Source organism: Epinephelus lanceolatus, chromosome 14 (genome assembly GCF_041903045.1).
Source record: "Epinephelus lanceolatus isolate andai-2023 chromosome 14, ASM4190304v1, whole genome shotgun sequence".
NCBI lineage: Eukaryota > Metazoa > Chordata > Actinopteri > Perciformes > Serranidae > Epinephelus > Epinephelus lanceolatus.
This window is the reverse complement of record NC_135747.1, coordinates 42,873,879-42,901,851: the sequence shown is the minus strand read 5'-3', so window position 1 is coordinate 42,901,851 and position 27,973 is coordinate 42,873,879. Positions and strand designations below refer to the sequence as shown.

Genomic DNA, 27,973 nt, shown 5'->3' with positions numbered 1-27,973 from the left:
GGTGTGTTGGTTGTTGACGTTCTGGGACGCCGTGTCAACTTCAGCCTGTTACATGCATTGTCTGTTTTCAAAATACACTTCTGTTTTCACAGGAAATGTACAGTTTGATACAGTCTCTTTCAAAATAAAAGCACTACGTCGGTACAACACCGCCAACTGATGTTTTTTTTTCTTCAACAAAACTCACGTGGTTGGGTTCAGGAAAAAAGAACAGGGTTTGGCTTTACAATCTTACAGGAAGTGAACACCGGCCTCCTGGGTGAAAGTCGGTGGTTGTGGTTGATCATGGTTTGGCTTTAAATAAGTACATTTGTTACTAATGTAACATGACGTATCTCATGTGACATACGTTTCGTAATATGATTGTTTCTTTGGCACATCCACCTCCTCGTCCTCCCGCCTTAAGTGGACTTTGTCACTCTTTATACTATGTCGCCTGACTTCCTCTTTTGTGCACTCCTCCTCCACGATGAATGAAGAATCCAAAAATGGAGAAAATTCATGATGAATTGAAGTCATAGGATTCTTCATTCACCGTGGAGGTATATCAAAAAAATAAACTTTTCTTCATGACTTCAGTGTAACACATGGCGAGTAACTGACACACCAAAAGTCACTTTGCGGCTGAAGTCTTCCTTTAAGGCTTAAAGTCAAGTTTTGAAGGGCTTCACAGACTCTCTAGGTGTACGTGTCCATGTGTTTGTGTGTCCACGTGTTTGACCATGTGTGTGTGTTTTCGAGCGCTGTTCCTCCCGTCTTTAAGACCAGCCAGGTGTCACTCAGCACGGTCATTCATTACCGTGGTAACCTGGCCTGAACCTGGCAGGCGCTTACTTCCTGTCACTGATACTTCCCCTGACCTTCAGCCTGTGCCAGCGCTACTCCATCTCTCTCTCTCTCTCTCACACACACACACACAAACATACACATCATTTCATATGCACACTTTATGTTTCTTGTGGCCTTGCTGGTTTCCTGAACAAACAGAAACACACTCCGTTCAGATCTGTGTTCAATTTAACGGGGCCTTTGTCTCAGCACACCGACCATCCCATAATAAGTTACATACTGGCAGCAGTGTTACTGTAACCAGCTGTAACACTGTAACCGTGTTTTACTTTATAAAAACCAGGGAGAATTCAGATGTGACTCTCGACACATGAAACGTCCTGGTGGCGCAGAGCCAAACACCCAACAACTACTGCACAGATCTGAGTTCAGCTCCTCTCAGCAGTGCATCCGGTTTGGCTGAGCGCTCGATAGAAGACATGCGGCCCCCCTCACGTTAATCTGATGGTAACTTAACATGCTGGTCTGGAGACGTGGCAGACCGTGTATTATATTATAATATTTCCATGTGCTTTCAACACAGCACAAGAACCAGTTTTGAGTTGTTAAGAAGATTTTTCTCATATAATCCAGTCCATAAAAACTATTTTTGCCCTCACTGGAAGAGACATTGATGTATCTGTGACGGGCCGCCATGATTTAAACATCTGCCGCCACATATTCCTTTTCTAGTTTTGAAACTGGACCGTTCATTAGGAGCGCTGCAGGAATATATATACCGTTCAGTTATTTATTGCACCACACTCTCAGAGCGCAGAGTGACTCTGGGCACAGACGGAGCAGCAGCACAGGAGCCATAACAGTAAAACTGGGTCTAAAGGTTTGCTTGCTCCTCCCATCCATCGATCTGATCAGCTCATCGACTGATCAATCATCCACCCCGTGACTCAAAACCAGCTGAGCAGCTGAGGAAAAAGAGAACTCATAAAGAGTTCTGCCACGCTGCATTCACTGACCTGCACAAACCTCTGAAATTAGAGATGAGACACAGAATGATACACGAGGGCAGACACACCCAAAACAACAACGGCAGCAACAAAAGGCAAAGTTTGCTTGTTCTCTGTCAGACTTTATGAAACAGGCAGCAGTAGACTCACTGTGAGAAGCAAGGCGAGCTTCACTCACACTCACAACGGTCATTAATTCAGTCACCTATGGCTGTATAACAAGAAACCATCACTTCAACAGATAGATGATAAAGTATCCCATGTATGCAAAGTGCTTAAGACACCACCTCTGACAGGGAAACAGGTGAGCGATGCTAGCATGCAGGCCAGTGAAAATGTTTCGTGGTTATCTTACTTATTTAGTCTCTCTCTCAAACCGGACTAATTTTGGTCAGTGTTGGAGCACTGCTTGGACAGAGATGGAGGGTAATTTGGTGGCGGCCCATCATTGCATCGCACTGGCAAAGGGACTAAAGTGAACACGTCCACATGGGTCATTACTGCCGATGGAAATCAATTAAATACCTGTGAGTACTGCAGAGTCATTTGTGCCGAGAGGGATTTGTTTTTTTCTGTCAAGTGATCTGAAATTGGAGAGAAATCAACAACTTCGGCAACCAAGATTACATTTTTTCCCCTGATGTTAGCATGTAGCTACATGTAGCAGTGTATTTACAGCCAGGGAGTGACTGTTAAAGAAAATTTCTACTGTAAGAAATCACCAATAGGAGCTTCTAACCCAAAAATATTTACAACCAGACATGTTCCAGCAGGAATATGATCCGAAATCAGGGAGAAATTCACAACATCAGCAACCAAGATCATGTTTCCCTGATGTTAGCATGTAGCTACAAGTAGCAGTGTACAAGTAACATGCCTGGAGCAGATAACTATATAAGGAAATCCAGCATAAGCTGATGTCCGCTTGTCTCAAAAGTAGAAAAAACATTGGAAACACCAACATTCAGAATGGTCTGAAGCCTTAGATTTTTACGAACGGGAATTACATTTACATATGTTTACCTCATTACTGAAAACTTCAGCCACGTTTGATATATACATCCTAATATGTTAGAAAATAAGGAAAAGTGTAATGTGTCCTTCAGTCTCATTTTTTAAGATGACATGAATAAGAGGCTCAGAAAACTAGAAATCTTTTTATCTTTGACGGCTGGACAAACCACCTGAAGGAAGGACTGTGTGACACGACTGAAAGCTCCAGAACATCTACTAAATGGACTTTGTGGTGAGATTGTTTTTTACAGAACAATTAGCTGCCTGTATTCCCATCTGGTTTCAAGAGGGCTGCGATGAACTGCATTAGCCTCTTCATGTTAATCGTTCTGGTGCAGCTTCTGCCAATCAGGTGAAAGCAGCCGCTCGCGACTTATAAGTCCATCAGAGGAGGCACAGGCTCGTCTACACCCTCCTGGCTAATGGCACAGCTAGGGATTGCGGCACACATTAGGAATTGGCCATTAACACTGGGAATCATCTTGCAGGTCAAACACACACACACACACACACACACACACACACAAATGCGCATACATCCACATTTACACCTGCGCAGCCATCCACAGAAACTCCTGCGCAGAGACACGCGCTGCAGAGGGATCAGCTTCCTCTCTGCAACATGAGGTGGCATCTTTAATGGCTGCTGACATGGTGTGATTTCCTTCTCTCAGATTCCTCTCACGAGATTCTTTCCAGGCTGCAGGTCAAGTGAAAGCACTTTAGGAACCGACACCAGCCTGCATGCGTACACATACGCTCAAATGCACGGCTGTTATTTGTGCAGTGTTTATTAATTTAACAGAGAGCATGTTTGGGCTGAAAGCCTTAAAACTACACATACAGTCAGTGTCTGCTCATAGTCAGGGGGTGTGGTGAGGGCGGAGTTGGCGAGGGGAAACAGTCCTTTCTACCAGCCTGTGAATGCTTGGAAAGAGCAGTTTTACACTGACATAAGAGACATTTACTATAGATATGACTAATTTAATGTATCATAACATCAGTACCCTACAGCCAATAACGCTATGATGTAATAGACCAGCATGTTTTAGTGAAATCCAGGTACGTTTCAAGACAGTAAAGCAGCGCTAACGTTACGTTTTGACGATGTGCTATAACTTTATCATGCAGGGATTTGCAACCTTGACAAGCACAGGTCTTTAGAGGCTCACAACCTTTTAAACCAGTGGCTAAACTATCTTAACACTGTCCTTTAAGTTTAAGGGGAAACACCGTCACCAAAGCACCAAACTCCATTTGAATAAACAGTTATTTTAGGGTGTGTAGAGCCATCACTTTATCGCATCTAACTTGGTGAATTAAGGATTTATTTGAACCAAATCAGAGTTGGTGATTGTTGGAACAGCAGAAAGATGAACCAAGACCATTTCTGTGATTTTGTTTTTTGTTTCTGTCAACCTTAAATGAAGTGTTTTTGACGACAATAAAATTACTGTTTATTTAAATGGAGTCTGCTCCTTAAGCCCCGTCGCCACCAAACCCTTTCAGTGCAGCACCTTTGGAACCAGCAGTAAGCCTTCAGAAATGGTACCTAGACCCTCGGTGTGTTCAGACAGTCCTCTTAAATGTGGGCGGGGTTGTTGTCACTCACTGCTCCGTCCAGCACTCGCTGTATTTCCTCATCAGCGGTGACACAGATGGAAGTCTGCACCTGGTTTATCGTCCACAGAACGAGGCTGCACGCCCACATTTTCACAACAAAATAGAACAGGCTGCAGTGAGAGTCTCTCTCCATGGGATATTTAAAAATAGCAGCTTTGTGCATTTAGTCCTTCTCAGGCAAGCTCAGGGGTTTAGTGTTGCTGTAGCCCACAGGAAGTGAGGATTAGAATATATGACCTTCACATAATCCGCTCCAAATTAATCTATATTTTTAAAGTCATTACTAAAAGTGTGTGTCATATAAAAACTAAAGTGATGGTCAAAGTTGTCACAGTGAAATTTAAGGTGTGCTGATGGATTCACGTCATCAACTCATGCATTGAGTAACATTACAAGTTAACGTTCCACCTTAAAAGTTGCCGGCAGTCGGCCCAGTGAATGAAGTTATTTTTTTCTCTTTCATTTTATAGTTGTAGTTTACTGATGTATGAACAGAGGTTACATAAAACCAGAGTGACCGTCCTCTAATGTTCCTCTGCGTCATCAGTAAATTAGAAATACATCCAAAGCTGGATGGAGCAGTGACGCAGCTATTACCATCGAGTAACAACCCTACACACCTTTAAGAATACTGTATGTGGTGGATATCAGAAACAGATCTAGGGTGTAAGTGCCTGTACGCACAGGTTCTAAGGGTGCTACACTCAAAGTGTTTGGTGGAAACGTGGCTGAGTGATACAGACATATTGTAACAGCCTATTTTCACCCCTGGTAACAGGATCTGTTCCTATCCTGTAACTGGTGGAGCTATAAAATGCAACCGTATAGAGTTATATGGAGCCACATAAAGCTGAAGAAGGAGGCAGAGGCTTCACACATATTCTTATTGCTATCCTGTTGCCAGCCCCCACAGTGAGCCCACAGTGAGCCCACTGCTCAGAGCACCATCAGACAGCCAGTTGCTGCTGCCAGTGGTGAAACCTAATAAATCCTTCTCCTCAACAAAATGATCCATATAACTTTAAGCTATTTTCTAAATAAAACAGCACTTGCAAACTTATTTTTGCCCCTGAGGATCAATAAAGTCCAAAACATGAGAACAGACTGAAACACGATCACATGATGCACCTTCTGATTTACAGCTCTGAGTGCCTTGACTGAGCCGACCACATGCTCCACACCATGTCATCCACAATTAAGTCAGTGAGATAAAGGACAGATGACTGTGCAAGCTTTCGGATTCGGCCTTGCCAGCCTCCCGTCTCCATAGCAACCAAACCCTGAGCAGCGAGGTCTGTGATGGGATGGCAGGAAACGCAAACCCTGTATGGTTAGTAAACCAGATTTGAGGGTTACTAATGGCTACCTCACTGGTGTGAGTCAGAGGTTGGTTTGCTCAGGTGTCGTGTGCTCCCAGATACTCGGCCATCTGTCACCGCGGCTCTCGGAGGCACGGCGATCTGTCGCTTTGTTTAATGGCCGTGAAACGTTGGAGTGTTGTCAGAACCCGAGGAAAACAGACACAGTGTCACACAGACAGCCTGTACATTACAGGAAATGTTTATTCTATATTTTTTATTTCATCAAAAAACCCATGAAAGGACAAAAGCTAATGATGTGTTAGCCTCTAAATACTTTACACCCTCCCCACCCTGTCAGGAGCTCTCACCCCGAGTCTGTTTATCTCTACTGAAGATACAGATCTTTAAAAACGGCTTCATTTCTTTTAAGACTAAAATATTGTGGATGATTTTCAGCTCCAGATGAAGTTGCATTTTGAGTGTTTAATGACTTTATACAGCAACAGGAAGGAGTTTGTGAGACTGAGTCAAAACAAACCACAGTACAGGGGTGGCACCAAGGGCCAATCCCAATTCTCTTGCCTTACCCTTACCCCTTGGTTTCAAGTGCACTCGCCAGATAGATTCCCCTCAACGACAAAGGGGTAGTGTTGAGGGGAATGTACCTAAGAATTGGGATGCCACGTCATGCAAATTAGCGTAACAGACGTGTTCACCTACGTCACACGTATCGTCAATGTAGAACACTGTAGATATTCATGTCGGCTACATCGTGAATTAGCGATTTTCAAGCGTTCATATTCTAACTCAACGCTTACAGATAACAATGCATATGCAGAAACAACACATTCTGACATATTTTGGAATTTTTGCATGCTTATTTGGGAAAATAGTACTTAAAGGAGCTATATGTAAGAAATAACATACTGATCTCACCGACAACAATAGTACAGCCAGAATATTCGCATTTAAAAAAAATTTTTACGGTCCGCAAATTATGTTTATGTTTTGAATTTGTGTTTTGGCCTGTTGCGCCACCCACTGCCGTCTACCAGTCACGCAGTCAGTAGAGTCTCAGCATCAGTTACAGTTACGACTGAGCTACAGCAGCACGCAAGCAGCATTAGCAGTGTCCCGGTACATAGCATTAGCAGCCGGCTCCTCCTCAGCTGTATCCTGGCAGCAGCGTTAGCAGCAGAGAAGCTGGACTTGCTCGAACAGTCCGCTGGAAAACCGAAGATCAAGGACGTGGCGACACGGCCCTGCCACGGCAGCCGCCCGTGGGCAAACACCTCAATCTCCAGTATGCCGCTGTCCAGCAACCTCGAATCTGTAGGGGAGGGGGGGCGGACACAACTCGCTGCAGTATTTTGAATTTGAGTGCAGTAACCATTTTGGCCACATTCTTACATACAGCGCCTTTAAAATTGTGCGATGGCTTTCTCATGGAGGTTGCCATCTTCCTGTAAAACTCGCCTGGCTGGATAGTTTCGCAATGCATCCTGGGAAATTCAATCTTCTCCTCAGTTGAGATGGGTTCGTAAGTGTGCATCACACGACCCTTAAAATTAAGTGGGGATTTTAAGGGCTGAAAAGCACTTCCCTAAAGTTTGGGACACCATAGCCCTTCATGGGAACGCACAAACACTAGGGCCAATTTTGAGGGGAAGTGTGAGTATTGGGACAGACCCCAAGTCTCAAGTGTTTGCACTCAAGTCCCAAGTCAAGACACTCAAGTCCCAAGTCCTAATCTTTAAGTTAACAGTCTTACATATTAACAATCTAATAAATGTACATAAATCATGAACCCTTTTGAAGATTTGTAATTATTTGTTAAAAACAACTTTTTTTAGAAGTTGTTGCATCTCCGTCTGTAATTTCTGACCCACGTCGTACATACTGTAGTTCGTTTTTTAAACTATCAGTCCCAAAACAACAACAACCAACGCACTGCGGGTACCTTGCATATCTCGACGTGGAAAGTCCATGACCAAACGTTATGTGACGAGGTATGAGTGTGTTGTTTTCTACCTTTGCTGTCTTAAAGTTTCAAGCCTATTTCACATCTAACCACACCCAGCTGTGATGTCATGGTGTCCTGAGTACATCTGTGCATCGAGGTGAGGAGGTAGAAAACAACATTTTCAGGGGGTTAATTCAACCTCTAAGACATGCATCATATTATATGATCTTATAATATATTTGTGTTCAAAACAAGCATTACATAAGTGAAAAGTACAAAGTGGAAAACAAGACGAGGTATAAATGAGAGCGTCCATATGGCAGTGACATGTAGATTAGTGTGTCATTGGCTTGCTCTGGATGTTATGCTTATGTGTTGTGTGACTCATACAGACATCAGTGGGGGTTATATAACGTCACTGTGGTTCATCCTCTTCTTGCCAAAACCCCCTTTTACCTCTATCTGCGCACATATGTCCTCTTCACACTTATGTCACCTCGGGTTATTTATAGTCATGTGCACTGTACTGTATATCTAATGAGTCTGACTGCTATTTTTATTCATCAGCTTAATGATGCCTGAATGTTGAAGAAAAAACCCCATCAGATGGCACCTACTTAATGATATGATGATGACTCAGCTCAAAGTTTGGCAAAACACCAGTGTTAACAGACTGGTTTCCATCGCTACACTCAGATATACACTGTGCCTCTAATTACAAGTCATGATGGTGTTTATCTGCTGTGCTGGTACATGACTGAAGGTTTCCTCTGACTGACCGGCGCTCAGAGGGAACAACGCAGGGTGCAGGCTATTTATAGGACGCCTAATGACAGTGGAACTAATATGAATATTATATACAGTATTTATCATGAACAGATCATGAGACAATGAGCCCCCTTTGGCTTGGACGCATAATAATCCACACATAGTATGTGTAACTGTACAGAAATATGGTTCTTCCTGAAGGGCTGAGGTTCTACCCAGAACCATCTGCTTCTGAATAACTTTTTTTTGGGGCATTTTGCCTTTAATGGACAGGACAGGTAAGCATGAAAGGGGGAGAGAGAGAGGGATGACATGCAGCAAAGGGCCACAGGCTGGATTCGAACCCGGGCCGCTGCGGCAACAGTCGTGCACATGGGGCGCCTGCTCCACCCACCAAGCCACCGACGCCCCAGAATAACTTCTTTTTTAAAAGAAAGGGTTCTTCAGTGGTTCTTTGTAAAAATAATGGTTCAAGTGGGAAAACTTTTCATCCAAAGAACCCTTTGAAAGAAAGAGTTCTTCAAGAATTGTTGAAAGTGCGTTGTTGAAAGATCCTCACCCTCAAGCATTTAAATGCTTACTCATGTTTCAAATAGTATTTTTAAATGTTCTAAAATCCCCTTAATCCATTTATTGGAACTGTTTTCTGCCATAGTTTCCCAGTACGTTACATTTTGCATTCGGTTCGACTTTGGAACAGAGTTATGGTTCCCAAACCTAATGCACCTTTTAAATAGTAAAGGCTGTAGTAGCAGTGATTTCTCCAACCTCTATAAATATCAATGTGACCCACTTGAGTTTAGGGTACACTGGACCAAATCAGCCCCAGCTCTTTAGGAACCTCACAAAGCCTAAGTCTAGCTGACGTGGTTCCCCTGGCCTCGGACTAACCTGTTAATTTAAGACTAGACTTAAGACTTTCCTCTTTGATAAAGCTTATAGTTAGGGCTGGCTCAGGCTTGCCCTGTACCAGCCCCTAGTTAAGCTGACTTAGGCCTAGTCTGCCGGAGGACCCCCTATAATACACCGGGCACCTTCTCTCCTTCTCGTGTCCTGTTACTGCATGTCACTAACTCGGCCGTACCGCATGTCACTAACTCGGCCATTCTGGATGGCACTAACTCGGCTTCTTCTCCGGAGCCTTTGTGCTCCACTGTCTCTCAGGTTAAGTTGTATCGCAGCGGTGCCAGGATAGTGTGACGTGTGTGGTTGTGCTGCTGCCGTGGTCCTGCCAGATGCCTCCTGATGGATTCTACATGAAACCCCTGAATTAATAAAAAGTTTTTGGTAGAACCCCTAAAATGTTGAAATATAAAACCCCTGTGTGGGTGCTAGATGAAACCCCTGGAAAATAAAAGGGTTCTCTCTAGAACTTCCTGGGTGGGTGCTCGATGAAACCCTTGGAATATAAACGGGGTCTCTATAGAAACCCTTAGAAGGGTTCTTATAGGTACCCTTAGTAGGTGGAAAGGTTATAGATCCCTAAGAGAGTTCTGAACCATTACACCATAGAAGGATTCTCTGTAGAAACGTTAATAGGAGGTTGTGGGTGGAACCTTTCACAGATGGTTCTCGGTATAACCCTTTATGTTGGATTCAAGGTAGAACCTTTATAAAAGTTGCTACTACGAACCAAAGAGGGTTCTGCCATGGGGGACAAGCCAAAGAACCCTATATAGGGTTCTACTTATCACCTGTATTTCTAAGCCTATATCCTCAGGTTGATTCAGAACAGGAGCGCTGAAGTCTGGTAACTGTGAGAATCCTTCCATCTCACCATGACACGTCCACTGTTTGACTACACTGGAGTCTATCAGCAGAGCAGCTCTGCGATGACTTCATCAAGGCCTTGTTTGTCACCTCTGTATAAACGTCCCTGAGCCTTTATGCCAGCATCTCCATCAGGACAAGGTAAAAAGGTTGCTAAGCAACTGGGACCTGGCAGCATGTTTCTTTCCTCCAATTAAAAGAGGAAACCTGCCCGAGAGGGAGCAGAAACTCACTGATGAATCTACTAATTGCTTGTGTCCACAAGGACCAGGTAATCTCTCACTGTGTTGTTATTGTTACAACTATCGTACGTCTCAGTCAGACAATCTGATGCCAGGATACTGCAATACTGCATATTTTATCTACCATATAGTGTTAAATAAGTTATGCTTTTATGTATACACAGGCCACTGGATCTCATTAACATTCAAATGTATTATTGAAATTCATCATTCGATGAACTTCATGTCTTTAGATATTCCCTCTGTATCTGTCAGACAGTGATGATCAAAGCTTGTCTGTACCACATCACATAGAGGTTTTTGATGATTTTATTTTTGTGTGGTACCAACTTTGATTTCAGATGTTGAAGGTTCTGATGACAACATTTAGAGCACTAATACGGCAGCGACCACCCAACAGCTTGCTGTGTAAAGATAGTGGAGTAATGGCATCCTGGGCAGAGAATTAAAGGTCCAGTGTTACCAGCCTCAATCTAGGGACGATTAGTGAGGGTAGGCTCAAGGATCTCAGGTCACGACTTGGAGCATAGGTAGTCAGAAGCTCAGCTATATAAATGGGGGCTAAACTATGTTGAGCCTTAAAAGAATCTTATAATCAATTCTGAAGTTAACTGGCAGCCAACAGAGGGAGGCGAGGATTAAATGGATATGTGACCTTCGATTTGTCCCAGTTAAAATACGAGCTGTGGCATTCTGCACTGGCTGAAGCCGAGCTGATGGAGATTTACTGAGGCATATAAAGAGTGTTACCTTAATCGAGGTGCGAGAATACAAAAGCATGAATAACCCTGTCTACGTCAGGAAAAGACGCAGCTGATTTAATTTTGATAATATTTCTTAGGTAGAAGGAAGTAGCAGGATTGTGATGCCTAAATTTCTTGCTGTAGATTTTATATTAGTTTCCAGAGGACTAGTAAAGAGTTGTAATTTCCTTGCTAGGTGTTCAGGTCCAAAGATTATTACTTCTGTCTGAGTTTCACTGCAGAAAATTACAAATCATCCATTTCTTCATAGCAGTGAAGCTCCATTAAAGTGCTCAGACAGTTAACAGACATTATCAGACAACTAACATTATCTGGCTTAAAGGACAGGTAGATTTGGGTGTCATCAGCGTAACAGTTGGTAGGATACCCCATTAAAATGACTGATAATGTGTCCAAATGGAAGCATGTAAAGTGAAAACAAAATAGGACCAAGAAAAGATCCCTGTGGCATCCCACACATCAGTGGAACTGAGGACGAAACAAAATTAACAAAGGAAACAGAAAATTCTCTCTCTGAGATACGATTCAAACCTCGAGCAGTTTCAGATATACCTACACACTGATTATAATGCCTTATAACTGGATGATAACTGGATATGCAATTCTTTTTCAAGCTCTTTAGGAGGCATATTTTGCAAATAAATGCAAATCATAGTGTAGATTTTTTTTCTTTTGAAAACTTTTACCAAGTAGTGTCAACCATATTCAGGCCACACAGGAAGTAGTTTATGGACTCAGTCATATGTAATGTTATATGTTCAGTTTCCTTACCACTCCGATAGAGAAGTAGTTGTTGACGATGCTGTAGGGGACGGGGTCTCCCTTCTCTTCCTTGTCATCGGGGACAATGTCGATGTTCCAGCGGTCCAGCACCACCTCTATGCTGTGCTCGATGTCTCGAAGGAACTTCAGCAAGTTGCCGCCCTCGTATCCTGCCGACGACAGCCACAGAGGAAGAAGCCATGAGTAAAGATATGACCAAATGCCTCTCACGCATGTCTGAACTTTATTGCTCAGAACAGGGGTTGTATCTAGTGACCTTAAAGTGGCTATCAGGTGAATCAGATGATTCCAGCTTACGTAATAATTATCATCATCCTACATCTGTTTTACCATGTTTTTCTAAAGTTCTTGAAAAACTAGTATATTCCAGAATGAAAAAGCATATGGATGAGAGCAACGTACTGTAAAGCCATCAGTAAATGGCTCTTTTGCAGCTTGTTAATGAAATCACTAAAGCTTTAGACAACGAGAAAATTACTCATAGCATATTCTTAGATTTGTCAGAGACATTTTACTCAGTTGATCACAACAGAAAAATAGCTTTCATAATGTTGCTTTAAATTGTCTGCTTGATTATTTGACAGACAGAGAACAGTATGGCTCTATTAATAGGTATGATTCAAACAGAGCTAAGCTACTTTGTGGAGTACCTCTGGGCTCCATTCTCGGACCACTTTTGTTCTTGATTTACATAACTGAATTATATACCCAGGGTCTGCAAAAATATACTGCCTTTTTTTTGCTGATGATACATGTCTGGTATGTTAACATGAAACATTTTAGCACACTAGAGCTATCATCTATTTCCAAATGGTTTCAGATAAACAAACTCTCTCTCAATATAGAAAAACTGGACTTCATGATATTTTTCAACAAAAATAAAAAATATAACAAAGATAAAGCCAAAATGTTCATAGATAACATCGAAATCACTCAGATTCCACACATTAAATTTCTAGGGGTCGTAGTTGATGAAAAACTAACTTGGAAATACCATATTGAACTTGATAAAGGATTATAAAGGCAACTGGTATCTTAAATAGAGTTCATTCACTGGTCAATCATTGCTGTATTCTAACTTTGTACTACAGCTTAATTTACCCTTTTATTATGTATTGTAATACTGCCTGGACTGCCACATGTCCCACTTATCTCAATAAGATCTTTCTAATTCAACGTGGCCTAAGTCTTCCTCAGACATTCGCTTATATTCCACAAGACTAAGGACCTTTATCTTTCATATAGTTGGACTTCTCTCAACATTCACTGAAATACAGAGGAGCATCTCTTTGAAACAACCTGCTTCTATCTCTACAATCATCACCTACATTATTGTTATTCAAAAAACACCTGAAAAGACTCTAATTTGCAAAGACTCAACACTTCATTAATGTAATTTGTTCGTGTTATTTTTGTTGTTGTAAATTGTGCATCTCGAATAATTCTGTTTGACTTTTTAGTCTGGAGCTGTTGTTCAATTATGCAATCTTGCTTTTTTATATTTTTCTTTTTATGTATGATTGTTGTTATTTATTAGAGGAGATATCTTCATGAGCCACTTTTGGCCTCTAACCTCTCCTGCACAACTTTTAATTTCTTTTTCCTGTATTTTCTATACATGTATGCGCAAATAAACTAAACTAAACTGAACCACACAAACACACAGATCCTTTTGTTTTCCTGCTGAGAGGGCTGATTCACCCTTAATAAATAAACATAAATCAGCAGCACAAAATAAATAGCACATAAGGAGGAGGTTGGAGGCTTTAATCAGAGGTCCTGGCTATACATTTTCAAAAATGATTATTTAACCCAGTCCATATTTAAAGCCCTACATTTAACCGGTGGAATGGTGGATTATGTGTTGAAACTTGAAACACAATGGCACTGATTAGGCAGTCATTTCATACAGACCGCCGCCCTCACCACCTCCGAACCTAGATCATGGCCCGGGCCTGACAGCACCCCGGGGAGCCCTCTGGTTTTGCTCCGCAGCTGACAGCCTGTCTCAGCAGCCTGGCTTCTTAATAGCGATCAGAGGCGGAAGTGCCTTCCGAGCAGGGTGTCACGAGGGCGTGAGGCATTAATGAGTCCCATCACACTGGGAGCATCGTGTGTGAAATATGAGCGTTTGCATATTCTGACATACTGCCACTATAAAGATATAACAGCAATTTCAGAGAGGGAACAATTTCCTTTTCATATAAAAACAATTGTCCCTGTCCCACTGGAACCTTCGGCACGTTTTATTGTGAGTGTGAGCAGACACTCACATCATCATCATCATCATCATGCACTCACGTGTATCAAACACTCGGGAGCCCATGATTAGTTTCACTAATTCTCCAATTTACAGATGACGACAGAAAGAGGGGCTTTTGCCACAGACATAAACTGAAACATGACAAAACTCCTGTGTGCACGCACTAACAAGATTAAGGGCCCTATTTACACCAAGCAGCGCACGACGACACAAAGTGACGCACAGCACAAAGCACATCTGTCTGGTGTCAGACCAAAGCAGTTGTGTGCCTGTCTCTGCGCCCATGGACGTGTACACCTTAAAATGTGGTGTGGTCAGGCACTAGATGAAACAAGTCATCCTCTGGGCACCGTGCATATCTGTACCAAGTTTCATGGCAATCCATCCAATAGTTAGAGAGATATTTCAGTCTGGACCAAAGTTGTGGTGAACCGACCAACCGACTGACTGATCCCTTGAGCTGCGCCGTTAGCGGCTGCAGAGACTCCAGCTTTTACTTCATGTTTATTTCTAGGAAAGATGATCTATTCAACAAGTCCCAGAGCCGCCCCCAGGCCTGGCAGCTTAATGACGAAATGTCATTCAGAAGCTTGTGTAAGTGCTCTGCTGGTCCTCCAAGCAGCAACAATCAAGCAGTCATAAGCAGCTCTTCTAATTACTGGCCCAACGTACTGCAACAAATCAATGGTGCTTTGCATATTAACAGTTTTTAATTTGACACATAAGAGCTCCCACTTTCCTCCTCCCGTCTTTCATTTCCTAAAAACACACACACACACGCCTGCCTTCCATACTCTAGTGTTCAGCTGAGACTCTGTCTGAAACCACAGCCGCTCTCGAAGCATCCAAATGAACCCTATCTGAGTGTTCAGGCTGCTGTCAAGTTAATCAGCTGCACATTTTACACCGTTCTGTTGAGTTGGGTCAGTTTCCGGTTTTGCCAAACTGGTTCAACTGGCATTGGCACAGCATCACTGTGCTAAATCCAACTTGTATTGCATTAGTAATAAGCAACATGGTAACGTATGTCTAACCCTCATAGCCAGGCCAGAAGTCTCGGTGTCATCTTTGATCCAGCTTCAAATTTGACAAACAAATTAACACTTCTGAGAAAGGTTGCTTTTTCAAGCACAGAAATATTGCCAAACTCAAACCTGAAGATCATCAGGAGAGCCCTGATTTCCTCTTGTCTGGATTATTGTAATGTTCTGTACGTGGGAATAAGCCAGTCATCCTTATCTCACTCGCAGTTGGTACACAACGCTGCTGCTAGACTTCTAACTGGTACACAGAAAACAGACCACATCACACCTGTACTGGTGTCCCTGCACTGGTTACTGGTCAAGTAAAGATCCAAGTTTAAGGTTAGACTGTTCCTACTGTATTCAGTGTGGACTGAGAACTTTAATGTGACATGACATGTGATCGTGGCTGCTGTTATGCTCCACTCAGTAGCGACTGGTGGGTCAAGTGTGACTAGATTTAGCGGGATTTTGAGATTTAGTCCAGTGTTTTGCTTAATATCAGACCAGAATGAACATTGTCACACTTTTCCTACCCTGCTGTTCTGTCTATACTAAACCAAGATGAACCTTCACAGATTATTTTCACTGAAATATTGGGAGGAGAACTAGAAATCTCTAAACGAATGTTTTTCATCCTCAGGATCCGGAGTTTCCCAGACTTTTAGTTGAGTCAGGACCACTTTAATCAAAGAAAGCAATTTGATATTTTGTGATATGGCTCTGTTCTGGGGCCTCTCTGCCCTTCCACATGCATACAAGGAAAGCCTAAGGCAGAGAGAGCAGCAGCAGCAAAGACCCCTGGGAACAGAACAGAACAGCACCAGTGACAAACAGAAATGACATTGATAAGTCAGACACAATATAAAAAGGAGGAGCTGGGGTGGAGGCAGGTTGCAAAGCAGCTTGCAGAGGAAGCAGCAACAGTTTAAATAGGGCGCCCTGAATGAGATCTGCTAATTGGTTGCATACAAAAGGAATCATGTGATCTATCAGCTGACTCCCTTCCTGATCAGGCTGTTTGAGATCAGCTGATGTACATACAAATCTGACTGATTTGTGTTGCTCTGGTTTGGTTTTTATGGTTTTTATTTCGTGTAAGTTTTATAAATGTCTATATGAAGACAAATGGGAAACACTGCAGAAAACACACACACACACACACACACACACACACACACACACACACACACACACCGATGATTGAGCGAGTGCCTCACCTCCTCCCCAGCGTAAGCAGCGTGCCAGGTCGTTCCCTGTGCCCAGAGGGAGGATGGCCACCGGAGGGTGCCTGGCAAAGTTGGCCTTATCTGCAGAGGCAAAGACAAACAGATCCATCTTATGTTTGGTTAGCTGAACCGTCCTTGAAACAGGTGTTTCTAGGACAACTTGATTTTCATCGCTTCGGCCATTGTGTCTGTTGGTTATATTGACATTATAATAACAAGTTCATTGCAGAGATCTGTGCATCTACTGCATGTCTGTCTGTCCTGGCAGAGGGAGCCCTCCTCTGTTGTGCTACCTGAGGTTTTTGCCTATTTTTAGGGGGGAGTTTTTCCTGATCTACTGTGAGGGTCAAAGCATGGAGGGTGTCATATGTTGTAAAGCCCTCTGAGGCAAACTGTGATATGTGATATTGAGCTTTATAAACAAAATTGAAATTAAAAAAAAAAAAGATCTGAACTGAATCTGAGAACCTGCCAAGTTGCTACAACAAAGCCTGATGGGACAAGAGAAGCAACGTCCTGTCAGATTATCAGACAGGACAGAACCAAGAAATCTTTTTTTATGTACTGTTGTGAAACAAAAACACTTTTACAAGTGCTGGATCAAAAAAATTAAACAAAGGCAAAATCAGACAAAAGATGTGCACAGTGTCTTGAAGCTCTCAGCAATTTTAATTGTGCAACATAGTGATCGTTTGATCGAATCCCATCCCAGCTCTGTCACGTCCCTTGGTGTGAAACTGATGCAGAAGGAAGGAACCCTTCGCCGTCTCCATGAGATGCACAGGACTTTGAACTTATTCCAGTGTAAACTCATCTGCGACAATATTTAACACTCAGAGCGACTGACGTACAGTGTTAGTCAGTCGTGTCTCGTTACTAACTCCATTTCTCAGTAGCATGGTGGTAACGTCACTACTTTCTGAGTCAAAAAGCTTCTCAGTTGCGAAGTTGATGGACTGATTAACCACGTGGTTGGGTTTAGGAAGAAAGAACAGAGTTTGGCTTTAAAATCACAAGGGAAGCAAACACCGGCCTTGTGGGTGAAAGTCCATCCACCACCCCTCCTTCCTGCCCTACTCTGACCTCAGCCGCCTTAACTTTCATTGTTTTCCTGTTGCTGCCCGGGCGCCATTAAACCATAACAGTGACTGGCCGATATCATGCCAACATGAAGAGACGGCTTTTTTTGTTCGTGTCTGTTGCTGGAAGTCACTGACCAACCGCCAGTATTCAATCACTTCAGAGTGAGACTGGGTTGTGGGAAAGCATCAGTATTTGTGATGAGAACATGTTGTGAAGCTCTGTCTAATCATGATGATCTAAGTTAGATTGAAATGTTGCACATTTAAAACTGCTGGGAGCTTGAAACACAATGTTGTTAATCATCCTTCCTTACACATGAACATGTTCAGGATTACAGCAAGTCAAAGTTTGACATTTTTAATCTTGCCTTTGTTTTCATCGTCAAATACGTTTGGCACATCAGAGGGTTTATTTACAACCCGTCTGCCCTTCTGGCTGCTCATAATTGTTGGTTTCTTTTTAGAGATCCCAGATCTCAGCATTAAATTGAGGATTACAATGTTAACATGCCCTCTAGAGACCATGGCCCAAACTATGAAAAGACTCAAGTTGTAACCATTGGTGATTTTGTCATGAGTCCAGAGGAAGGATCTGTGTACCTATACAGTCGAGGATCCAGCCCACAGTACCGTCACCTCCACAAGCAAGCACCCGGAAATCAGGGACATCATGGAAAAAGTTGAGCCTGAGGAGACAGAAGATCCAGCACAGCTTTAAGCACCACATGTAGAAAGAAAACAAGAGTTTTACACGTGTATTGTTTGGATGTTTCTCCACAGGCTCCTCAGTCTCAATGTCAGAGTGCATTATAGGTGATAAATCCTCTGATTGGATTTCAGAAAAGTTGAGACGGGGATTTTCTGAGCTCTGAATGATTTAATGAACTGAGCTGAAAGGCTGATGGGCACAGGGACAGACAGAGAGAGTTTAATCAATGTGTGCCCTCTCCAGCTGTGTTCACTCCGCTCCTTTCCCTAGAAACCGTAGTCACAGAGTGCATGCCCTTCAAAGGGACCTTTAATGTGTGTTGGGACAAAGGTGTCGACAGAAGCTTTCATCTCTCTCCGTCATGAGACAGCTGCATACAGGGCACAGTCCCCTTTCACACCGACCACCTGGCCCTGCACACTGACAGCACACAGACCCTCTAAATCATGTCCATCTCAAAATAAAGAGGCAAATACTTATCTGGTGTTGTAGGTGGCGATTTGTCCTGGTGATGTGATGGCACTAACACGATGACTGGCTCACTCAACATTAAAGGGACCACTTGTACTTTTATTTATTTTCTGTCTTATACATATATATAATATTGCAATGGAGGACGTTCATATTAAACATGGCCACAGTTTTAAATAATAAACGTATGTGAAAGTTCCCTGTGAGCAGAAACCTGCAGGATTCAGATTGTTCTGAACAAGCGTTATTTCTACTTCGGCAACAAGCTGACGTCAACTTGTAAAGCATTTCTTTATATGGTCATCTGCTCCAGGCTACTGCGAGGACTTCTGTTAGATACACTGCTACATGTAGCCACATGCTAACATCAGGGAAACGTGTAATCTTGGTTGCCAATGTTGTTATTTCTCCCTGATTTTGGATCTTATTCCTGCTGGAACACGTCAGTTTGTAAAGATTTAGGGTGAGAAGCTCCTATGGGTAATTTTTTACAGTAGAAATTTTCTGTGACAGTGACTTCCTGGCTGCAAATACACTGCTACATGTAGCTACATGCTAACATTGGAGACAAAAATGTGATCTTGGTAGCTGATGTTGTTGATTCCTTCCAGATTTCAGATCATATTCCTGCTGGAACATGTCTGGTTGTGTTTGAAGGGTATATTAGTGTTTTAATGCAGCAGAAAGTGTTGCTATTCTCTGTAACAGTCGTTCTGCTGCTGCACGTGTACTATTAATGTACACGTAGCTACATGTGAACATCAAGGAAACATGTAATCTTGGTTGCTGATGTTGTTAATTCCTCCCAAATTTCAGGTTGTTTTAAGCAGGGTGATTTTTTTTTAGAGTAGGGAGTGCTTCTGTTGTCTGTTACAGTCGTTCTCCAGCGGCAGTTTTTGGGCAGAAATACCAAGGATGCTGACCAATCAGAACAGACTGGGTTTTAGGGAGGGGGCTAAAGGTCCAGACACACCAAACCGACATCACCGCTAGTTCTTTGATGTCGGTTTGGTCCAGACACACCAAACCGACATCAAAGAACTAGCGGTGATGAAAGCCAACCGTTGAGTCGTCTACGTCGCCTCACGTCGCCCTGTGTCAGTTGCATTTGAACACACTACACGGACTACATCCGACGGCCAAGTAGCACGTACGTTCTGCGCCTGCGTGAGAGAGAGCGGAGTGAGAGAGTGGTACATCCTGTCAGCACCGCAGCACCTCCACGGACTATTACATCCAGACGGTCCCGGTGTTTCCTCCGCAGGCTCCACTTCACTCAGCTGCCCGATAAACCCGCTGCTTCTTCCCACTTTAACCTGAATAACAAACCAGGGCTCGGTGCTCCGGTTGGATCCAAACGGAGAGCCGGGGCTAGCTCAGAGACTAGCGGAGGCTAACTGACGCTCCCAGCTAGCTCCGGTTTGTTATTCAGGTTAAAGTGTGAAGAAGCAGCGGGTCTGTGGGGCAGCTGAGCCAACAGCCAATCAGAGCGATCTCGCTCACTGACAAGCTCCGCCTCCGATTCAACATGCTCAATCGGCTGAAAAGCCGCCAACGCCGACAGCAAAGTGCCGATGGTGCAGGACACACTGCAAAAACTAGGCCGACAGACGCTCACTGACGGCCGACTGACGGCTTGGTGTGTCAGGGCCTTTAAAGATACAGGTGCTAAAACAGAGCTGATTATGTTTAAAAGCTAAAAGCTAAAAGTCTGTGATTGGCATTAAAAACATAGATTGCTACCATTTGAAGATATATCTTAATTATGTTACTATAGCCTATAAAGAAAATACAGCTGTACCGGCCGGGACACACTAGTGCAAAGAAATCGTTTCCATGTGTACCATGCATGGAGCGCCTGGTGTTGACTGTCTATTCATGGTTACGCAGGCAGAATGTTGCTTACCATCTGAAAAGACTTTAAATGACATCAGACTGCAAGGTCGTCCAGCAGAAAAGTTTAATCTGGTTCAACTTTTACTGGGCCACAGCGCAACATCTTTCAGCAAGACGCTGTGTTAGGCAACTATTTTTTTTATTTTGAAAGCCGTTCAATTGCTGTTTAGCTCGCAATCAGGGTTTTAGCACCTGATAAGTCTTCAGACTAGCTGATCTATTATCCAACTGGACCTCCGGCATCAGATTACATGTCTCATCGGTACCTGAAAGAATACTGCCAGCATTAATCCTTGAGACATTTAAAACAGACTCCTCAGTCTTTGCTCTGATGTAACTGTGTTCTCAGTGGTGCGCTCAGATCAAAGTAGGTGTTGGATAATATCTGGATCAGTTCAGGCGATGCAGAAGCCACGAGGCAAACAGCCCTCTCCAATGGACGTGCAGAGAAACTACACCAACATGCACCCGCTGTGGGAACATTCTCACAACATGGAGCTGTGTAGCATCCAAGAAAACCCTTCTATGTCAGCATAAAATTTTAATGAACCCATCTAATCCCGACTGTTTGTGTCTATGCTTTATGTATGACAGGTTCAGAGGAACATGTGCATCAACAGAGAAACAAATGGAGGTCTCACATTAATGGAAGAGGCTGAAACAGTGTTTGTAATGACCGAAAATCCAGCGAGGAAGTGCATTCCCTAAACAAATTACTCAGAGTAAGCTGCCTCTCACCTCGCAGCCTGCTGAGCCTGTTGCTAGGGAGCCCATGGTAACAGTTGTGGAGAGTTCAGCTGAGAGCAGGTTAACCCTCTACGTGTCAACAGACCTTCATTCAGCCTCTGTGTGTTTATTTGTATGCATGTGTTAATATTCACTTTCACGTACTGTAGAGCCTCTCTCCCCCTCTCAGCACAGCTCCCCCACCGCTCAGTGGTAACAGTATTACATCATCCTGCGCTCAGATGTGTGTTATTGGAATAATAGACACATACGCACTTGAAAAGATGAAGCTGAGCATGACAAAGAGCTTCTTTATTTATAATTACATAATCACTGTAAGTCCCAATCATGACAAAATGTTCTTTCTCTGAGGTAATGTCACAGGATAGAGCACTGGAAATGTTTTATCATGAATGAGATGAGAAATTGACAAAAGTGACACTATTATTTAATACACTAGAAGTGATGACATTAAATTAAATGCCAGTTAATAAAAAAAGGCTACGATTAATAGTTTATTTCTTTTTAATATCCTCTGTTTAGTTCAGGATGTTGTGTCACTGAACTGTAACTGTAAAACTTCAATTAAACGGCCAGTCCCTTTTACTATCCTAGCTTGGCTACTAGGGATGCACCGAATATTCGGTAACCGAAACCAACCTGACTGATGATGTGTAAAAACAGTTATCCCCATGAGGACATTAAAGAACCTAACCTAACCTAACCTAACCTAACCTATATTCGGCCAAATATTGCAAAAGAAACTACACATTTGGTATTCGGTGGAATAAGTGAAAAGCAAGGCAGAATAATAGCGGCGTGTTTTGATGACGCAATCAAACAGCGTGCTGTGACGGATGGAGTAAAATGTCAGCAGTGTGGCGATATCTTACTCCTTCCATCACCGCACTCGCATTTGCGACTAAAAATAGTTTTGTGCGAGCAAAATAAATCATTCAGCACACTGTGTGAGTACAGATTTCAACAAGCAGCAGAAACAAAAGGCAAATCCCACCGGTTGTGGGTTGAACGGGGGTCACAGACACGGACAGCAATGTGTATTCCTGTCAAATACAGCGGCCATAGTGCTCCGCGGTGCAAGGCTTACCGGCGACGGAGAAGTCCAGCTCCAATAATATCCTCTTCTTGGTGTCATGACTGCCCAGAAGTACCTGAACAGCCGAGCTGTGGCGGCACACAGGTATGTGGCGTGTCAGAGGAGAAACGAGCCGTTCACATTTCTCTCTTTGTGGCAGGTAACGGTCCACAAACCTCACCGCACTTTAGGGACTGTTCTTTACTTATGAAGGGACTGTTCTTTACTTGTCAGGGGAGGAGGGTGGCTGGGTGATTTTTATTTTATTTATTTATTTTATTTTGATCCCCCCTATGTTAATCACTTATTGATGCTGTTGTTGAAGTATGAATAAGTCAATAAGTAATTTATTCCATTGAAATATCATTGATGTATTATAGAAAATGATTTATCTTTTTATAAATGACAAAAGGCACATCTGCCTCATTTTCGCTGTGGTATCCTGATACTACTCAGAACCGTGATACTTTCACTGGTATCGTACCGTGGGTCCCAATTTTGGTACCGTGACAACACTAATCTGGAGGGGGTTCATCTGCAAAAACTAATGAAAAACTAAAAAATGGCATTTGGTATTCGGCCAAGCATTTAATTTTATTCGGCTTCGGCCACAAATTTTCCTTTCGGTGCATCCCTATTGGCTACACATTTTGACAAATAAAGGCCTGTCTCAATTAGAGGCCTGGTCTGGTTGTCAAGCAGTTCTTTTTTTTTTTAATAGAAGCTTTCCAGATGTATAAAAGCAGGTTGTTGGCTACCTCAAATTAAGTGTCCATTCCTCGATTACCCTGTAAGTTATTCATATTCCTTCAGTCTGTAACGGTCCTCAGATCAAAAGAATTGAAGAGGGATTTTCATAAAAATTAATCCAAGTTGTGAGGATTGTTTTAACAGGATAAAGTGGTGTTGTGTCGGTATGTCAGGTGCCGTAATCCTTGAGTGATAATTTATACATTATCTGAAGCCTAATTTTTATACAGTAATATTCATACTGGTTTAAATTAACAATTTGATTGTATTTCTGGATCTTTGCTGAGCAACAGTTTTGTGTGAAAGGAATTAAAGGCGTTCAGTGATTTAAGTAAATAATGGCCCAGGCTATTGACTGAAATTTTTTTAATTGTATATTTTTACGGCATATATATGTATGTACAGTATATATATATATATATATATATATATATATTGTACTGTATGCATTCACTGATGGTCATACGGCTACAAGTTACAACAGTTACTTTCCCTTTTTAATGAATGCAGCTGATTATTTAGATGACTCATTTACTTTATTAAATTTCAGACAAGGTATGGGCACGTCTGGTTCCAAAACAACTAATATGGTGACGGCTAAAATGCTGTACTCGAGGCTTCAAAGCAGGAGTCCACAAACCAGTGAGTGACGTCACGGTACATCCATTATCTTTATACTCTGTGGTGGTTCATTTTTATATAACTGACCAATTTGAATGTTATTAAGGTTTAAAGTTACACATAATTAAGAGTGTGGCCGCTTTGAGTGACAGGCTGTATGCCATCTGTTGAAAAGCTGTTACCATGGTAACACCGTTGGTTAGGTAACATAACCATGGTGTAACCCCAGACTCACAGAGTTAGGGTGTAGCTGAAGCTGTCACTGTTTAAGTGCGTTTTCAGTTCACATTTTGGTGTCCTTAAAAAAGTCTTGTTCAGTGTTTAGTTGGACTAAAAGACCCTCTAAGGAGTCAAGTGACAGCTGCACAAGACAACTTCATTTTTTGCCTTAAGTATGACACTTACTACAGGCTTATTTTTTCCTTTGCTGAGGGATGTACATGAAGGTTTCTTTAGTTCAAAATTTTTTAAGGCATTTACTGCATTCAAAGAGATTTCGCAGTGGTAAAATTTTACAGTTTCCATGGTAACCATTTGTCTGCTTGCACTGGAGTTTTTGACGCCTAAAGGCTTCTGTGCAATGGTTTAACTAACTTAAAGAAATTCCCTAAGTACAAGACCAAGATAAGGAGAAAACCTGAAATACTTCAGTGAACATTTAAAGGAAACCTGAAGGAGAACATGTGTTTTGTGCAACCAATTTTATCTTAAGAAAATCTTAACCTTGACTTTATGGACAATCCTAAATTAAGGTGATTTGTGCAACCAGTCCCAGATATTCAGTTCTTCTGGTAAGTACATTTTGTTTTCATGGTTTTAAGCCTGTTTTTTAGCACTACCACAGTTAACCATAGCTGTAAATGCAGCATGCTAACCAAGCTTGCATCTAGCGTTAGGGTTAGCTCCACCTCCTCATCCTAATATGCCAAGAATATCCAAGATGGCGATGATCAAAATGTCGAACCCAAGGCTTCAAAACGGGAGTCCACAGACCAATGGGTGACGTCACAGTAACTAACCCTGCAGCCAGCAGGAATTTTTATACTCAACTTGCCGAGTTGACGTCATGTCACGCAGAAAAATGGTGGACGAAAGTCAATGTGTAGTTATTTGGTTATTGAGTCACACTGTATTTCAAATTTTTGATCAGATGTAATTTGCAATATGACATTAATTTGTAAGCGTTAGTTTAGTTTAGTTTAGTTTAGTTTAGTTTAGTTTTATTCACATATCATCCAGGAAGTACAATACAATACATGGTGTATACAACAAGTATTTTTACACAGTCGGATGTGTGAAAAGGGTCACCCCAAGGAAGCTATTTAAAGCTTTTAATAGGGGGCCCGGTTTTCCATGAATATAGGATATTGGCCAGATATCCTTATAATATGGACAACATACAGATAGATAATAGACACACAATAAACAATAGACAATCTCAGTATTATGGTTACATTGGATTTGATGCGAAGTACAGTAGCAATGTTAACCAAGAGAAATTAATAGATGCAATAAGATACAGGTATTCATACAATTATTAATCAGCACATTAAACATACATTGCTAGGAGTTGAATTTTTAGTTTTGCCTTGAAGATGGAGATGGAATGTGACATTTTTAGTATTTCATCAAGCTCATTCCAAATCTGTGGTCCTCTGCACACAATGATGAAGCTAGTACATTTTAGTCTTCGTTTTTTTCCAGTGATTACATTTTTATTCCTGGTGGTATAGGTGTGCCTAGGAGCACAGATTGGGATGAGGTCACATAGTCTATGGTTTAGTTTGTGGACAGTCTGGTACATTACACAAGCATTCTGAAAGTAGTTGTACTCACTAAGCCTCAGAAGATTGTAGTGATGGAAAATCATTTTAGTGGGAGCGTTAAACTCAGACCATGTTAAGGCACGTATGCCTTTTTTTTGGAGTATCTCAAGCTTTTGTAAATGAGTTGGAAATGTGTTACACCATATGATATTGCAGTATTGTAAGTGAGGTTCAAACAAAGATTTGTACAGAATGAGAAGTGCAGAGAGTGGAAGATAATGTCTCAACTTAAAGAACAGAGCAGCATATTTAGACAGTTTAGTTGTGAGATCATCAATATGTCTTTTAAAATTAAGGAATTCATCAATGTGGATCCCCAGGAATTTTGTAGGCCGACTCTTTCAGTGTTTTGTCCGTTTATTTTTGGGCAAATTTGTTTAATGTCATTTTTTTTATGAGAGCGGAACACAATGTAGTTTGTTTTATTTTTATTCAGAGAGAGTTTGTTGCATTTAAACCATGTGTCTATTTTCACTAACTCACTATTTATGATTTGTTCAAGTGTATTTGGATTTTTGGGGGAAAAAAACAAGTTTGTATCATCGGCAAATAATACTTTATGTAGTATGGACGAGGAATTAACAAAGTCATTTATGTATAAGATGAAGAGAAGCGGCCCTAAGATGGAACCCTGGGGAACTCCATGATTGATGGGTTTGTATGATGATTTGTGGTTGTTAATGAAAACATATTGATGTCTTCCGAACAGGTAGCTGCGGAACCAGTCTAGCACTAGGCCTCTAATACCATAGTGTTGTAGTTTATTGATTAGGATGTCAATCTTAATGGTATCAAAAGCTTTGGACAAGTCCAAAAAAATGCCAATACCATAGTCGCCTTTGTCAATTGCATCATGGATTTTATCAGTTAAGTCAAGTACTGCCATATATGTAGTATTTTCCTTTCTGAATCCATACTGGGATGGGACAATGATGTTTAGCTTGTCAAGATAGCTGTTGAGTTTGTTGTAAACTACTCTTTCCAGGACCTTGGAGAGAGTAGGCAAGATTGATATTGGTCGGTAGTTGCTCAGATCGTTCTTATCCCCAGATTTAAAGACTGGTGTGATTCGTGCAACTTTTGCCATTTGGGGCACTACTCCAGAGAGTAGAGATAGATTGATACAGTGCGTAAGAGGTGCAGTAATTATGTTGGAGATGCTGTCCACAAAGAGTGGCCTACAGTATTTAGGAAAGTTACTGATTAGCATAAACCCTGATTACAAATCACATTAAGCAATGGTTAAGTAGATTAAGGGAATGTCCTGGTGCAGAAACAAGTTCTTGGAAAAAAATCAATGAATATAAAGCTTCAAACTGTTGTTGACATGTTTAAACACTGAGCGATAAAATAACACACATCGTCTTTGTAGCATCCATGTTGTTTCCACATGACAACTTAAAGCTTGGACAAAAATGGGACCATCTGAGGAGCACGTGAATGAAGCATGAGTCCAATATAATGCGAGTTAAATGACAGTATGAAGAGATTACAAACATTTAAATTCCAGAAGGCTCAGATCACAATAGTGACGTCTTTTCCAGTTCCAGTATCACGTGAACGCAGTGTTTGTGTTTGAAGCCACGTCTGTCTACAGTATTCTCCCCAAAGACCTGAGTGCGTCATCGGGACGCTGTTTCTACTACCAGCTCTCGAGGGCAGCTGCTCTGCCAGTCGTGACGGAGAGAGAGAGAGAGCAGTGAATAAACAATAGGAGCAGAGGGATTCACACAGATGGAAGTGAAGGGATGGTGAAGGGGGTGCTCCACCTTCAAGGTAAAGCATTTACTGCCCTTTAGCTGCGTCGGGCAGTTTTCTTCCCTGAATGGCGCAACAGCATTCATTCCAAAGTACAAGCTGTGCTCAGCTCTGACGTATGAGCGTGTGTGTGTGTGTGTGTTTGTGTGTGTGTCAGGAGGTCAAATGCACAGCACGGCAGTAATGTGGCGTTCCCATTCCTCTTCACTGACCTCCACAGGTTAGCCTGACATGAAGGAGAAACGAGGTCTGATAGCTCAGCTCTCTGACTAAACAATAACTAACTGTGATGCTCATTCTGAAACACAAACTCCTGATGCAGCTCAACGGTGCACTGCGCAGGATTTACCTAGAAAATAAAAAACAATGTATAGACTCATACAAAAGTAATTCCTCTAAATGATCACTCATGACCCGCTCTCAGTGTGTGGTGCTGTATTTATCTACAGACTGTTTTCTTATGTTACTGTGATCAGGACGTTTCAGGGCTGCAGCCTCAG

At 42.1% G+C, this 27,973-nt stretch overlaps 1 protein-coding gene across 4 annotated transcripts in view; it reads right to left on the bottom strand.

Annotated features, from left to right (window-relative positions):
• dgkg (diacylglycerol kinase, gamma) overlaps nucleotides 1-27,973 on the bottom strand; it is a 172,896-nt gene that overhangs the window by 60,414 nt on the left and 84,509 nt on the right. For all 4 annotated transcript variants that reach the window (XM_033618185.2, XM_033618182.2, XM_033618184.2 and 1 more), the window contains 3 exons: nucleotides 18,221-18,306; nucleotides 16,530-16,619; nucleotides 12,013-12,173 (listed from right to left, as the gene is read on the bottom strand). In XM_033618185.2, the coding sequence (XP_033474076.1) occupies nucleotides 12,013-12,173; nucleotides 16,530-16,619; nucleotides 18,221-18,306 (337 nt within the window). The remainder of the gene's footprint in view (nucleotides 1-12,012; nucleotides 12,174-16,529; nucleotides 16,620-18,220; nucleotides 18,307-27,973) is intronic.